General features: G+C 46.2%; 1 protein-coding gene across 4 annotated transcripts in view; it reads right to left on the bottom strand.

Annotated features, from left to right (window-relative positions):
- CDK7 (cyclin dependent kinase 7) overlaps positions 1 to 13,389 on the bottom strand; it is a 30,161-nt gene extending 16,772 nt beyond the window's left edge. The window contains exons 1-8 of one of the 4 annotated variants that reach the window (XM_070056819.1): positions 10,648 to 10,859; positions 10,291 to 10,350; positions 7,648 to 7,775; positions 7,420 to 7,453; positions 5,601 to 5,668; positions 4,766 to 4,834; positions 2,583 to 2,693; positions 1,117 to 1,235 (exon numbers count right to left, since the gene is read on the bottom strand). In XM_070056819.1, coding sequence (XP_069912920.1) covers positions 1,117 to 1,235; positions 2,583 to 2,693; positions 4,766 to 4,783 — 248 coding nt within the window. In that variant the 5' untranslated portion in view covers positions 4,784 to 4,834; positions 5,601 to 5,668; positions 7,420 to 7,453; ... (1 more) ...; positions 10,291 to 10,350; positions 10,648 to 10,859. Of the gene's footprint in view, positions 1 to 1,116; positions 1,236 to 2,582; positions 2,694 to 4,765; positions 4,835 to 5,600; positions 5,669 to 7,419; positions 7,454 to 7,647; positions 7,776 to 10,290; positions 10,351 to 10,647 lie in introns of all 4 variants that reach the window. The other 3 variants (XM_002714073.5, XM_017344767.3, XM_017344768.3) reach the window with 3 other exon arrangements.
- Between the last annotated feature and the right edge of the window lie 402 nt (positions 13,390 to 13,791).

Below are 13,791 nucleotides of genomic sequence, written 5' to 3'. Positions count from 1 at the left end.
TTTAAAAAAAACTACTTTTTATTCATTTAAAGGCAAAGCAACAGAGGAGAGACAGAGAAATAGGGAGATCTTCGATCCTCTGGTTCACTCCTCAACTGGCTCTGACAGCCAAGTTGGGGCCGGGCTGAAGCCAGGAGCCAGGAACTCACCCTAGTCTCCCACATGGATGCCAGGGGCCCAAACCCTTGGGCAAGTTTTCACTGCTTTCCCAGGTACAAGCACAGAGCTGAATCAAAAGCAGAACAGCTGAGCTCAAACCAGTACTCTGGTGGGAAATACTGGCCTCGCAAGTGGCAGCCTAACTGGCCTCACAAGAGGCAGCCACAACACCAGCCCCTCATAGCAAACTCATTTTAACTTGACCTGTTTTTAGCATTTAATTTTCAAGAGAAAAATATGAGAAAATTGGTAAATTAGAAAGCACCAATGTGTTATTCTGTTGCATGTGGGTATCTGTAAAAGCTCCCTAATGATGGACTTAATCTTTCCTACAACTGTATCAACAACTCATCTCCTACTCCCTACTCATGGCTCAGCTGACCGACACTAAATGAGATATAGTCGGAAGGTGATGGACTAGTTTAAAAGAACAGAGCATGTGAAGACCTCAGAGCCTTAAAAATAATCTTTGAAATTAATAAATGTCATTCTGACAAGAATTATAAAACCTCTTATCCTAATCTGTATAAGATCATGTTTTTATTTGTACCTTAGAAGTATAAACAGAAAACATAATTACTAACAAAATGAACAATTCAAATATCAATGTAGTGCTTTAAATGCCCTTCATACATAAGGATATGGACTCTAGACTGACCAATATGATAAATATAGGGCCAATAAATCAGTGCGATTAGGTAATTAACCACTGAAGCACCACTTATCTAAACTGAGAATTATTCTCATTACCAGGTAGATATCAGAGGACTGACTAATCCAACTGTTTGAAAGAAGGGCTGTTTTTTCGCTTTTTACACATAACAAAAAAACGGGCTGTATTTTTCAGACACGCTGATTCCCGAGCTCTGCCCAGGCGTCTCAGAGAGGCCAGCTGATGCTCGTTTATCATCCTCCTCCTGCACAACCTAAGCTTTCGGTTACTTCAGGTTGTCTTACCTGGTTACAACCTGATGTGTGTAAGCTCTGTTGGGGCTCCCAAATGATTTGGCCAGGCCAAAATCTGCCAGTTTTAGAACGCCATTTTCATCTAGCAACAAGTTGTTTGGTTTCAGATCCTGTATCACAGAAGTTTTAAGCAAACAAACAAGGTTGGGGAGAATATCACAGTGATATGTTTTAGTTGACTTTAAATTTAGTAAAAACAAGATAACACCCCCAACACCCCCAATTAAGCAATCATACTTTTTTTTTTTACAAATGTAAAATAATATCAAAACAAAGTAAGACTGGTTATATTACATAGTGAGACCCTGGTAAGGAACTAAGTTTCACCAAGCATTAACTAACCTACTCCATGGGATTGCTGTGAGGACTTAATGTAATACTTTCTGTAAGAGGCTAGTGCAACGACTAACTCATACTAACCATCCCTTAATGCTTGCTCCTATTAATACAAACTTTAGTACTTAAAAATGTTATACATTTATGGGGCTGGCGCCATGGCTCACTTGGTTAATCCTCTGCCTGCTGCGCTGGCATCCCATATGGGCGCCGGGTTCTAGTCCCAGTTGCTCCTCTTCCAGTCCAGCTCTCTGCTGTGGCCCAGGAGGGCAGTGGAGGATGACCCACGTGCTTGGGCGCCTGCGCCCACATGGGAGACCAGGAAGAGGCACCCGGCTCCTGGCTTTGGATTGGCGCAGCACACTGGCCATAGTGGCCATTTAGGGGGTAAACTAACGGAAGGAAGACCTGTCTCTCTCTCTCTCTCTCACTGTCTAACTCTGCCTATCTAATAATAAAAAAAAAGTTATACATTTATAAACATTGAAAAATATTCTTCAAAATCTACACTAATGATATCAGCAAATAAAAGGGATTCAAATTTGAGAATTAGTAGTTCAAAAATATATATTATTGGTTAGTTATCTAAATGATGCCTAAGAATATCTACTTAGCTAAATTATCAATCTTGTTCCATAACTGAATATTCCTGAAAACAACTCATGTAATAAATTTTATTTCAAAATTCAGACAATTCTAGAATTAGAAATGTTACTTTTTAAAAGGCATTTTAGATTTTAGCACTGTACAAGTTAATCTAGATACTCTGTTTTTCCCCCATAACAGTATAGCACAAAGAATTATGAACTTAAAGCTAAAAGATCTAGGTTCTCAGTTATCTGCTGACCTTGTGGGGAACACCTTATGTCACTCAGCAAATTAGTTCTCTGTCTATAAAAACATGAAGGGTTAGATCTCTTGTAGTTCTAAATTTCATACAGTAGTTGGGATGCCCCCAGCACTACCTACTACAATAGCTGAAGGGAGTCCAGAGAAAGAGGGTGGGATGAAGTGGCCCAGCTACACCTATTGTGTTCAACCAATCACATACTCAGACCAGTAAGTACTAAGCTGGCTAAATAAAAATTGACTAAGATATAGAAGAAATATTAAAACTTTACCCTGTGTAGAATCCAGTGCTGATGTAAATATTCCAACCCTTGAAGAGTCATTAACATGTAGGCTTTTATATGTGATGGTGTCAGCACAAGACTGCTATCCTTTATTATAACCTGTAAAGCAAGCATACAATATAATGGTGTACCTTATTCCACATTAGACAGTTTATAGATGTAGAGTAAGTGTATCCACACAGGCATCTCAAGAGAGGTCCCCCACCTCTTAGGCAGCACCGTCAGAATCGTTCTGGCTTAAGAAAAAAGGCAGCACTTCATCTCAATCCCTCTGGCATGAAAGTAGTGACCACCTGCTGTTTCTGCTTGCCCCCATAACATGCAGCATTCCTCTGGAAAACCACCTCTTCCCAGCTCAGTCCACATGGTTAAGAAAGAACTGACTCCCATTGGAGTCCTCCAAAGATAGGTACCTGACCCAGGTATGGCTATTGCTTTTTAAGTTACATCTGTTTGTTTTCATTTTTATTTGGGGTGGGGAGGTAGAGAGGAGAGAAATCAATCTTCCACGTGCTAGTTCATGCCCCAAATAACTGTTAACAGCTGGGCCAGGTCAAAGCCAGAAGCCCCGATCTCAATCCGGGTCCTCCCATATGGGTGGCAGGGACCCAAACACTTGAGTATTTCATTTTGAAGTGCCTAGCTAGAGTACCAATCCAACTTCCAAGTCCAGCTTCCTGCCTAATGTGCACCCTGGGAGGCAACAGGTGTTCCCTCCGGTACGTAGTTCCCACAGACTGAGTTCCTGGCTCCTGATTTTGATCTGCCCCAGCCCTGACATTAAGGCATTTAGGAAATGGACCAGCAGATGAAGGATCTCTATGTCCATCTGTCTGTCTCCCTGCCTGCCTTTCAAATAAAAATGAAAATGAGAATTTTAAAAATATTTCTCATTTTTAAAATATCTATGATAACATGTAAAAAAGCTCTAAATGCCACAGCCTAATGCTCATTTCTCTAAAAATAACACCAATAAGCTATAGGGAACTTGGCAGACAGAAATGCCAGTGAAATCTGGATCTTTGCGTTTAACACAGAGAATATAACTAAACAATTAAAAGTAAAGTACTCAGGGCTGGTGGTGTGGTGTAGCAGGTTAAAAGCTGCCACCTGGGATCCCATATGAACACTGGCTGCTCTACTTCTGATCCAGCTCCCTGCTAATGTGCCTGGGAGGGCAGAAGATGGCATAAGTGCTTGGGTCACTGCAGCCACATGGAGACACGTGGACCCCACACTGGAAGCAGCTCTAGGCATCTGGCTTCTACCTGGCACAGTGCCAGCCACTGTCGCCATCTGAGGAGTGAACCAGCAGAGAGATCTCTGTCTCTTCCCTCTCTTTCAAATAAATAAAAAAAAATTTTTTTTAATGAATAAATAAAGTACTCAAGGGTTGGTGCTTGCACAGCAGTTTAAGCCACTGCTTGCAACATCAGCACTTCGTATTGGAGTGACAACTAGAGTCCCAACTGCTGTGCTTCCGATCCAGCCTGCTATTCACGTGGGAGATCTGGCTCCTAGCTGCGGCCTGGCTATCTGGGGAATGAACCAGCACATGGAAGGTCTTTCTCCCACCTTTTGTCTCTCACCCTCTCTGTGGGGGTGGCTTTACCGGCTATGCCACAGCGCTGGCCCCTCTGCTGCTCTTTCAAATAAGTCTTAAAAAAAAAAAGAACCCAGTGTCCTCTGACTTCAGAACACCCAGATTCCAGCAAAATAAAGCATTTTGACTACCAGTGTTTTATCAGGCTGGCGCTGTGGCACAGTGGGTTAAAGGCATGGCCTGCAGCACTGGCATCCCATATGGGCACCAATTCAAGTCCCAGCTGCTCCACTTCTGATCTAGCTCCCTGCTAATGCGCCTGGTAAAGCAGAAGATGGCATAAGTCCTTGGGCCCCTGTACCCAAGTGGGAGACCTGGAGGAAGCTCCTGAATCCTGGCTTCAGCCTGGCCCAGTCCTGGTGGTTGTAGCCATTTGGAGAGTTAACCAGAGAATAGAAGATCAATCTCTTTTTTCCTTATCTCTCTGTAACTCTGCCTTTCAAATAAATAAATCTTTAAAATATATAAACACACACTGTCCATATTTCTTAAAAAAAAAAAAAAAATTCAGGCTCTCTTCCTTTGATAAACTGGAAGAAAAATATTTCTCTCAGAATCTTAATCTTACCTCTAGATCAGTTTCCATAAAATCAAAGACAAGGCTAATATTAGATTTATGTCCAAAAGCATCAAGGAGCTGCAAAACAAATATTTTTAAAAAGTTAAAATTGTTCTTAAATACTTGAAACTACCATGCCAATTGAGATAATGTTTAGAAATTCAGATACTGTATTGCCCTGTGGACCTTATAATATTTTATTAAATATGACACTGTTCTTTTTTGGACAATACAAGAGGAATTAGTGTATTCAAGCATAAAAATATTAAACTTAAAAAAAAATCACTAAATAATTAAGCTCTCCCTCTGGCTTTTGAGAGTTTCAATTAAGAAACGAATTACAGCAAACTTGACCTCAGTCCCGGATTCAAGCACAGTGCTCAAGAGAACTCTCCAAACAGCAGCAGCTGTCACGGAGCGAACGAGCATATCCTCTAAGGCAGGCACTACGACGGGTGATACCAGCATTCAATTAGCTGGTCTTACGAGAACCCTATGAAATAGGGACTACAGCACGGAGTCACAAGCCAGGTCTCAGGCAGAAAGCAGGTTCTGGATGCAGACTGACACTCTTAATCACTATGCTGCAGTTATGCAGGTTTCAGAATTCCTGACAGCAACCTATGTCAGCATTTCATCAGCTGTATAATTTTAAAGCTACTGCCTGCAGGAACAATTAGGACAGAAAATACTTTCAGACTGCTTGCGTTTAAGCTTCTTCTCCAAGGCTTACCTCAAACAACTCATCTTGCTGGACTGTTAATCAACTTTTCAAATTTAATCAATTTCCATGATTGGAAAAGGCAGGGTCCTAAGCCCTAGAAACTAGTTAGATCATACTCACGCCAATTATATTTGGATGACTTAGCTCCTGTAATAATTTGATCTCTCTTAAGGCTGTTCTGTTTATACCTATGCAAAAAAGCAAAGCAAAAGGTAAAGAATAATTCTGGTATCTCAAGCCCACTCACAAATATATTTTTTAGGAAAGGTTAGTCATCTCAGGAAATAGCAATGAACATTTTATAAAAAAAAAAGGGGGGGCTCTCATAGGCTATTTATTTCTTTTAATTTGAAAGAAAGAGCTCCTATTTGCTGGTTCATTCCCCAAATACCCACAACAGCCTGGGTTGGGAACACAACTGAGGTTTTCCATATGGGTAGTAGAAATTAATTACGAAACCCATCACGACTACCTCCCAGGGTTTGCATTAGCAGAAAGCTGAAATCAGGAGCCAGAGCTGAGAATCAAACTCAGGAACTCCAATGTGAGACGTGGACATCTCAACCAGCATCTTAACTGCTAGGTCAAACGCTGGCCCCAAAAAGTTATAGCAGCAAATTTTTAAACAAATCTATTTTTCTCTTATATTGCCTTATTTCTCAAACAGCTTAACAGACTATCATAAATGGTGGAGTAAATTTCCACTCTATCTATAGCATATCAGATCCAAAGGTCACTGGTCTAAAAACATAAATACATGTACCACAAAGGTAGCAAGTAAATAGCTTCCTATCTCTTGCCCTACAGATATTAGAGGCTGATTCTTTGTGCTAAAAGCAAACGAGTGGTAATACAGTATCACTTCCAGGGGCTGGTGATGTGGCACAGCAGGCTGCTTACCACCTGCAACTCTAGCATCCCATGTCAGATTGCCAGCTGAGTCCTCCTAGCTGCTCTGCTGCCAATCCAGCTCCCTGCTAAGCAAGGCACCTGGGAAGGCAGTGGACAATGGCCTAAGTACTTGGGCCTCTGGCACCCATGTTGGAGTCCCGGATGAAATTCCAGGTCCTGGCTTCAGCTATGACGTTGGGGACTTTTGAGGGAGAGAAACAGTGGATGGAAGATCCTTGTTCTCTCTTGCTCTACTGTTCAAATAAAATATTTAAAAAAATCACTTCCAAAATAAGCATAGAACTTTAAAATTAAAAATAAGATCTAGTGCTGGCCGATGACAGGTCTTTTTATAAGGATTATTCTGAAGATTAAACAGGACTTAGCACTAAAAAGGCTTGGGAAGAAAAAATAAAGAAATCTTATACGTTCATTCCACAGTGAGTCCTGTGTACTTCAACAAAGATATATCTTGAATTTTCAAGTAATCAGAAGCTCTAAGATCAAAAAACAATGGGTTGGGGATGGCACTGTGGTGTAGTGGGTAAGGCCACTGCCTGTGGTGCCGCCATCCCATATGGGTGCCAGTTCAAGTCCAGCTGCTCCACTCCCAATCCGGCTCTCTGTTACGGTCTGGGGAAGCAGTGGAAGATGGCTGTCCTTGGGCCCCTGCTGGCTTCGGATCAGCACAACTCTGGCTATTGCGGCCGTTTGGGGAGTAAACCAGTGGATGGAAAACCTCTCTTCCTCTGCCTTTCAAATAAATAAATAAATCTTAAAAAAAAAAAAAAAAAAAAAAAAGGGTGTGTGTGTGTGTGTGTGTAATAGTTAAAACAGTAATGAAGACCAGACAAGGCAGTCTGCTTTTGATCTGAACGCTCCTATGAACAAACAAGTGATGAAAATCATTAAATATCCTTTCCCCACCCTGAGTCTATCTTTATTTTCTGCAAAAGCTCTGACCAAAACCACTCTTAGTAATACTGTGCTCATTTCCTCAGTGAGAATAAAACCATTCTAGTTCTGTCAGATTACATGAAACACTCACCATCTTTGGCTTCTGATCTATGACCCAGTTTGATCTAGTAGAGGAAAACAAACACATTAAAAATGTGTTAAATTATTCATACTCAATGCATAATCCATAAAATTTCAAAAATTTAGCCACAGCAAAAACATGTAGCAACTCATATGTAGCTAGTATTAGCAGACACAAAGGGAGTAGGAGTCATGAATTGAAAAGGCAAAATTAACAATAGAAGAATCAAATACCTACTCTTGTCCCTTATGTTTCTGAACTACACATTCAAATAATGGAATTAAGAAAATAAGTGTCTCCTTTATCTGTTCAAGCTTAAATGTGGACCAAATAACTGAGGGCAGGAAAGCACACAGAAAGGAAACCTATAAAGGAAAAAAAAAATGACAAATTCAACCAAATTAAATTTTAACATCAGTGTCTCAAAAGATACCATAAATAAACTAAAAGCCTGGCTACACACTGGACTGGTATTTGCAATGTATACTTCTGACAAAGAGCAATATCCAGAAAATACAAAGAATTTCAACAAATCAGGCAGAAAAAAAAAGCAAGCAAACTGAAAAACACAGGTCAGAGACAATCTAAGAAACCAAGTCTAAGAAAAGATGATCTTACAAGCATTCAGAAAGATGTTAACTGTAACAATCACCATATACCCTTTAAAATATTATTATTAATGTGAAAGGCAGAGCAAGAGAGACAGAGAGAGATCTTCTATTTGTTGGTTCACTGTTCAAATGCCCAACAGCCTTTTATAAATAAATCTTAAAAGAAAACACATGAACTTTCAGACTACAGAACAATAAATGACAAGCACATTTTTAAATTTCATTTGAAAGACAGAGATAGAGAGACATATCTTCCATCTGCTGGTTTACTCCCCAATGCCTACAATGGATGACAGGGACCCAAGTAGTTGAGCCATCATCTGCTGCCTCCCAAGATAAGCACTAGCAGGAGGCTGGATTAGAAGCAGTAGGGGTGGGGAGGAGTGGCCTGCAGTGCCAGCATCCCATATGGGCGCTGGTTTGAGACCAGGCTGCTCCAGTTACGATCCAGCGCTCTGCTGTGGCCTGGGAAAGCAGTGGAAGAAGACAGCCCAAGTGGTTGGGCCCCTGCACCCACCTGGGAGACCCGGAAAAAGCTCCTGCCTCCTGGCTTTGGACCAGCCCAGCTCCAGCCATTGCAGCCATTTGGGTAGTGAACCAGTGGATGGAAGACCTCTCCCACTCTGCCTCTGCTTCTCTGTAACTCTGCCTTTCAAATAGGAAACAGTGGTGGGATCTGAACCCAGGCACTTCGATTTGGGATGCTGGTATCCCAACTGGTGACGTGTAACTGCTGAGCCAAATGCTCACCTTAAGCCAATACATTTTTTTTTATTTTTTTATTTTTATTTTTTGACAGGCAGAGTGGACAGTGAGAGAGAGACAGAGAGAAAGGTCTTCCTTTTCCGTTGGTTCACCCTCCAATGGCCGCCGCGGCCGGCGCACCGCGCTGATCCAAAGCCAGGAGCCAGGTACTTATCCTGGTCTCCCATGGGGTGCAGGGCCCAAGCACTTGGGCCATCCTCCACTGCACTCCCGGGCCACAGCAGAGAGCTGGCCTGGAAGAGGGGCAACCGGGACAGAATCCGGCGCCCCGACCAGGACTAGAACTCGGTGTGCCGGCGCCGCAAGGTGGAGGATTAGCCTAGTGAGCCATGGCGCCGGCTAAGCCAATACATTTTTAACTGGTGACTACAAATGTACTAGACATAGTCCTAGGTATGTAAATACAATTAAACTGACAAACTCAGATTAAGAGGATTTCAAGGCCGGCGCTGAGGCTCACTAGGCTAATCCTCCGCCTTGCGGCGCCGGCACACTGGGTTCTAGTCCCGGTCGGGGCACCAGATTCTGTCCCGGTTGCCCCTCTTCCAGGCCAGCTCTCTGCTGTGGCCAGGGAGTGCAGTGGAGGATGGCCCAGGTGCTTGGGCCCTGCACCCCATGGGAGACCAGGAGAAGCACCTGGCTCCTGCCATCGGATCAGCGCGGTGCACCGGCCATTGGAGGGTGAACCACCGGCAAAGGAAGACCTTTCTCTGTCTCTCTCTCACTGTCCCACTCTGCCTGTCAAAAAAAAAAAAAAAAAAAAAAAAAAAAACTATATATATGAAGGAATGAACATCTGCGTCCACGACACAGGGGATCATCAGTGCCAGAATGCAGTCAGGGGTAGAAAGGACCAGCGCTGAGGGCGTTCCGAGGGAGTGACTGCAGGGCTGGGTCCTAAAACACTAAGCTGGAAACACGGCCATGAGAGAAACAGGAGAGAGAGAGCCTGATGATGGACGCTCCTAAAGGCTTTTGAAGGAGAAACAAAGTAGCAGCTGGAACAAGTTAACACGGAGGTCCCCTGCCCCACTAACAGGCCCTTAGAGAGGTGAGACAGACAGCCCCGCCCTGGCGGTTGCAGAATTCAGCAGCGGGGAAGCGACACGCGGGGTCGCGCCCCAGCTTCAGCCTTGCCGGCTGTGTGAGCCCGACAAGCCTCCGGACTCCTCTCAGCCTCGGGTACCCCAAGCGTGCACCGGGCACTGCAGAGGCCGGCTGGCTGTGACGCAGGCTTCCGCACCCCGTCAGCGTCGCTGGCGCGGCTGAAGCCCCTCCTGGCCAACCCGTGCCCAGAAACCACAGCCCGCCGGCGGCAGACCCTGCTCGGACCCAGCAGGCGGGCAGTGCCTGCCCCCGCGGCCCAAACCCGAGCGCATCCAGCAACGCGGCGCAGGCTTCCTCGTCGGCGCGCCTGAAACCCGCCGGGCGTGCGCGCCGGCGCTGCACAGGCACTCGGGGAGCGCCCCGAGCGAGCAGACGACACCCCCGGCCGGCGACTCACTTTCTTAATGGCGACAATTTGGTTGGTGGTCTTATCTCTGGCCTTGTAAACTGTGGCAAACTGGAAAGAGAAACAGGGAGAACTGAGTCCCGGGCGCTTGCTGCTCGCGCCAGCGGGGAGCCCGCGGGCCCCGCGGCCTGCACCGCGCTCGGCAGCCCCGTCCCTCTCCAGCGCGCTCCGCCGGGAAGCAGCGGGGGGCTCCCGGGTGGGGGTCCAACCTCCAGGGCACAAAACGGGGCGGCAGCTGTGTCCGGGCGGCCTCCCCACGGAGAGCGAGCGGCCAAGGCCCTCGGGCGTCCATGGAAAACCCTGCAAGGCTGTGCGCGCGCTGCTCTCCATCCCGCCCGAGAGCCTCACCTGGCCCTCCCCGAGGAAGTCCAGTTTCTCATAACGCTTAGCTCGAGACTTCACGTCCACAGCCATCCGGGAACCGAAGTCCGACTCCAGCCAAAAGAGGCAGGCGCCCCAGACAGCTGGAATTTAAAGCTGCCTTAAAGCCTCCAACAGCCCCTTCCGCTCACTGGGCTCCGACGCTTGAGGCTCCGCCCCTACTTCCGGGGTGGGCGGAGCAGCTGTTAAAAGAGTCCGGGCAAAGCCCGTCCGGACCAAAGCCGCTCAGGGCCGGGGTCGCGCCCGTCACGTGACCGCCGCGGATGCCGGAAGTGCGGCCCTTTGGGCAGCCGCTGTGTTGCTGTTTTATCGCTTCAATTTGGGTGTTGTCCTCGCAGTCGGGGACGAGTGGGCGTCCTGATGTGTTCCGCGTTCGGAATTTTCTAGGGCTGTGCGTGTGCGGATAGTTTGTGACCGCGTGCTGGTTGCTGCTCTAGGCTTTCCGGCGTCACGGTTGCTGTGGACGCCAGAACCCGCGACCTCTGCCGCGTTCTGAGGCCGAGTCGGGAGCAGGTGCACTCCCCTTAGGGAGGAGCAGGCCTAGGGAGGCAGAATCCCACTCGCCTGAGCGGAGATGGCTCGGGTACTTGAGTTCCTACCAGCGAGGTTGCATTCCAGCTGGTGGCTCTGGCCTGGCCGCTGCCATTGAGATCTGGGGAGTGAACCAGCAGACGGGCTTGCCCGTTCTGCTTCACAGATGAAGAGTGATTTTAAGTATTTTTTAGAAAGAGGACCCTGTTAGAAAATTAGTGCAACAATCCAGATGACTCTGCTTGCTTTCTACCCAATAGCATTTACGGACAGGCTGGATACGGGTTGGAGGGGGAAAGAATGATTCCAAGATCTGAGTGGAGCAGCCTGCACCACGGAAATGTTTCCTCCATTGCATCTGACGCTTCTGAGAGCCGAAATCCCGATTTCAGAGACGTGTTGAAGATGGCAGGATGCCAAGGCCAAAAACAGTGCAGTTCGTGTAATACAGCAAGTCAGCATTAGCTCCGGCATCAGACCGCCTGTAGCGGAATACCTGCCCGCCAGTATGCAATCACGAGATGGAGGACCGGGCCAAACCACCTACTACGCGTACCTAGTTTATTTCCGGCAGCTAGGTCTTGGTTGACGATAGCCATTACTGTTCTTTTTCGGTGCTTTGTCACTACCTGGCTCTAGGCAAGATTTGTACATTGCAGGAAGTGCACCGGATTTACCACTTTTCTTGGGGCAAGTCCTACCTAGAGAGGCGTGCTGTCGTGTGACTTCTGCCAGCGTTCCTTCCGAAAGACATACTTTGGTAATTTTACCTCCTTGTAGAGCTAATGAGCTAAATACGATAGTTTTACCTTTGAGGCTTGAGGTTCTCAAGTGTGCCATGTCCTACAAGTTGATACTCCATACCTTGTACCGTGCTGCTGACGATGGGTTAGCTGATACCCTGGCAATGAGGTCTGTAAATATTGAGCTTTTGCTGCACCTCACGGAGTTTATAGATCTGTTATTAGTCAAAGATGGCCATGACGACCTTGCCTTCTGCTATGGATGCCCTTGTGTCGTCCTCCCACAATGAGACAAGCTGTTCTGTACCAGTGGAACACGGCACAGCGGTGGAAGTGGGAGCAGCCATTGCTGCCTGCACGCCTGCATCATTACTACAGGGAAAGTCAGTCGTGTCAGTCCACACGCACAGCCTTCCTACACGGAGAGGAACTCCTGCCAACAACAGCCAGCATCACTTGCCACGTGAGTGGTCTACCCTGGAGATGGGACTGTCAGCTGCAGCCAAGCCTTCAGATGACTGCAGCCCCAGTAACTGAGCCATAAGGGCTTACTGTTTCCAGCCACTAAATTCTCAGGTTACAGATAATATTCTAATTTGATCCTATACTGTAGAATACTAGAGAGGAAAACTGAAACACAAATTAACCAATTTGCTGATGGTTAATTATACAAAGATTCTTCAAAAATTTCATGGATATCATTAAAAAAAACTATGCAGAATTAAAAAAAAAATCTTTTCATCAAAATAAACATTTTTGTCTAAAGATTTATTTGAAAGAGTTAGAGAGGTAGAGAGAGAGGTCTTCCATGTGCTGGTTCACCCCCCAAATAGCCACCAGTGGGCCAGAGCTGAGCAGATCCAAATCCAGGAGCCAGGAGCTTCTTCTAGGGTCTTCCACATGGGTGCAGGGGCCCAAGCGCTTGGGCCATCCTCTGCCGCCCTCCCAGGCACATTAGCAGGGAGCTGGATCAAAGTGGAGCAGCTAGGACTTGAACTAGTGTCCATATGGGATGCCGGCACTGCAGGCAGCAGCTTTAACCTGCTATGCCACAGCGCTGGCACCAAAATAAACATCTTTTAACTATTTTTCTTTGAACTTTCTGGAATACCCTTGTGTGAGTGCTTAACCCCTAATGGAAACAGACGTCCTGACTCAGCCTTGCCAGAATTCTGTCTACAACACTGTCCTTGGAGCTCATCCTGTGACAGCCATTCCCACTGACATGCTTTTGCCTAGCTATACTTGTGAATTATAAAAAAAAATTCTTTCATCAAAATAAACATTTTTGTCTAAAGATTTATTTGAAAGAGAGGTAGAGAGAGAGGTCTCCCATGTGCTGGTTCACCCCCCAGATTATACAAGTGATTTTTTTCATTTTGATCTTCGTGGCAAGAACTGTAGTAAGGACTGCCCTCAGATTCTTTTTTTTTTTTTTTTTTTTGACAGGCAGAGTGGACAGTGAGAGAGAGGCAGAGAGAAAGGTCTTCCTTTGCCTCCAATGGCCGCCACGGGTGCAGGGCCCAAGCACTTGGGCCATCCTCCACTGCACTCCCTGGCCACAGCAGAGAGCTGGCCTGGAAGAGGGGCAACCGGGACAGAACCGGCGCCCCAACCGGGACTAGAACCTCGTGTGCCGGCGCCGCTAGGCGGAGGAGTAGCCTAGTGAGCCGCGGCGCCTGCCAGCCCTCAGATTCTTAATTCCAGAATTAGGGTTTCTAATGGCACCCACAGTATTACTCTAACCGCTCTCCATTACCTGAAATCCCTTTTCTGGAAGCAAAAAATGGCCCTGGGCTTCTTGGGAGAAAAGTAAGAAAGAGCAAAAGACTAGTAT

The sequence above is a fragment of the Oryctolagus cuniculus genome, chromosome 14 (assembly GCF_964237555.1).
Source record: "Oryctolagus cuniculus chromosome 14, mOryCun1.1, whole genome shotgun sequence".
Lineage (NCBI taxonomy): Eukaryota > Metazoa > Chordata > Mammalia > Lagomorpha > Leporidae > Oryctolagus > Oryctolagus cuniculus.
The sequence above is the reverse complement of the archived record's forward strand: the minus strand, read 5'-3'. Positions and strand labels throughout refer to the sequence as shown.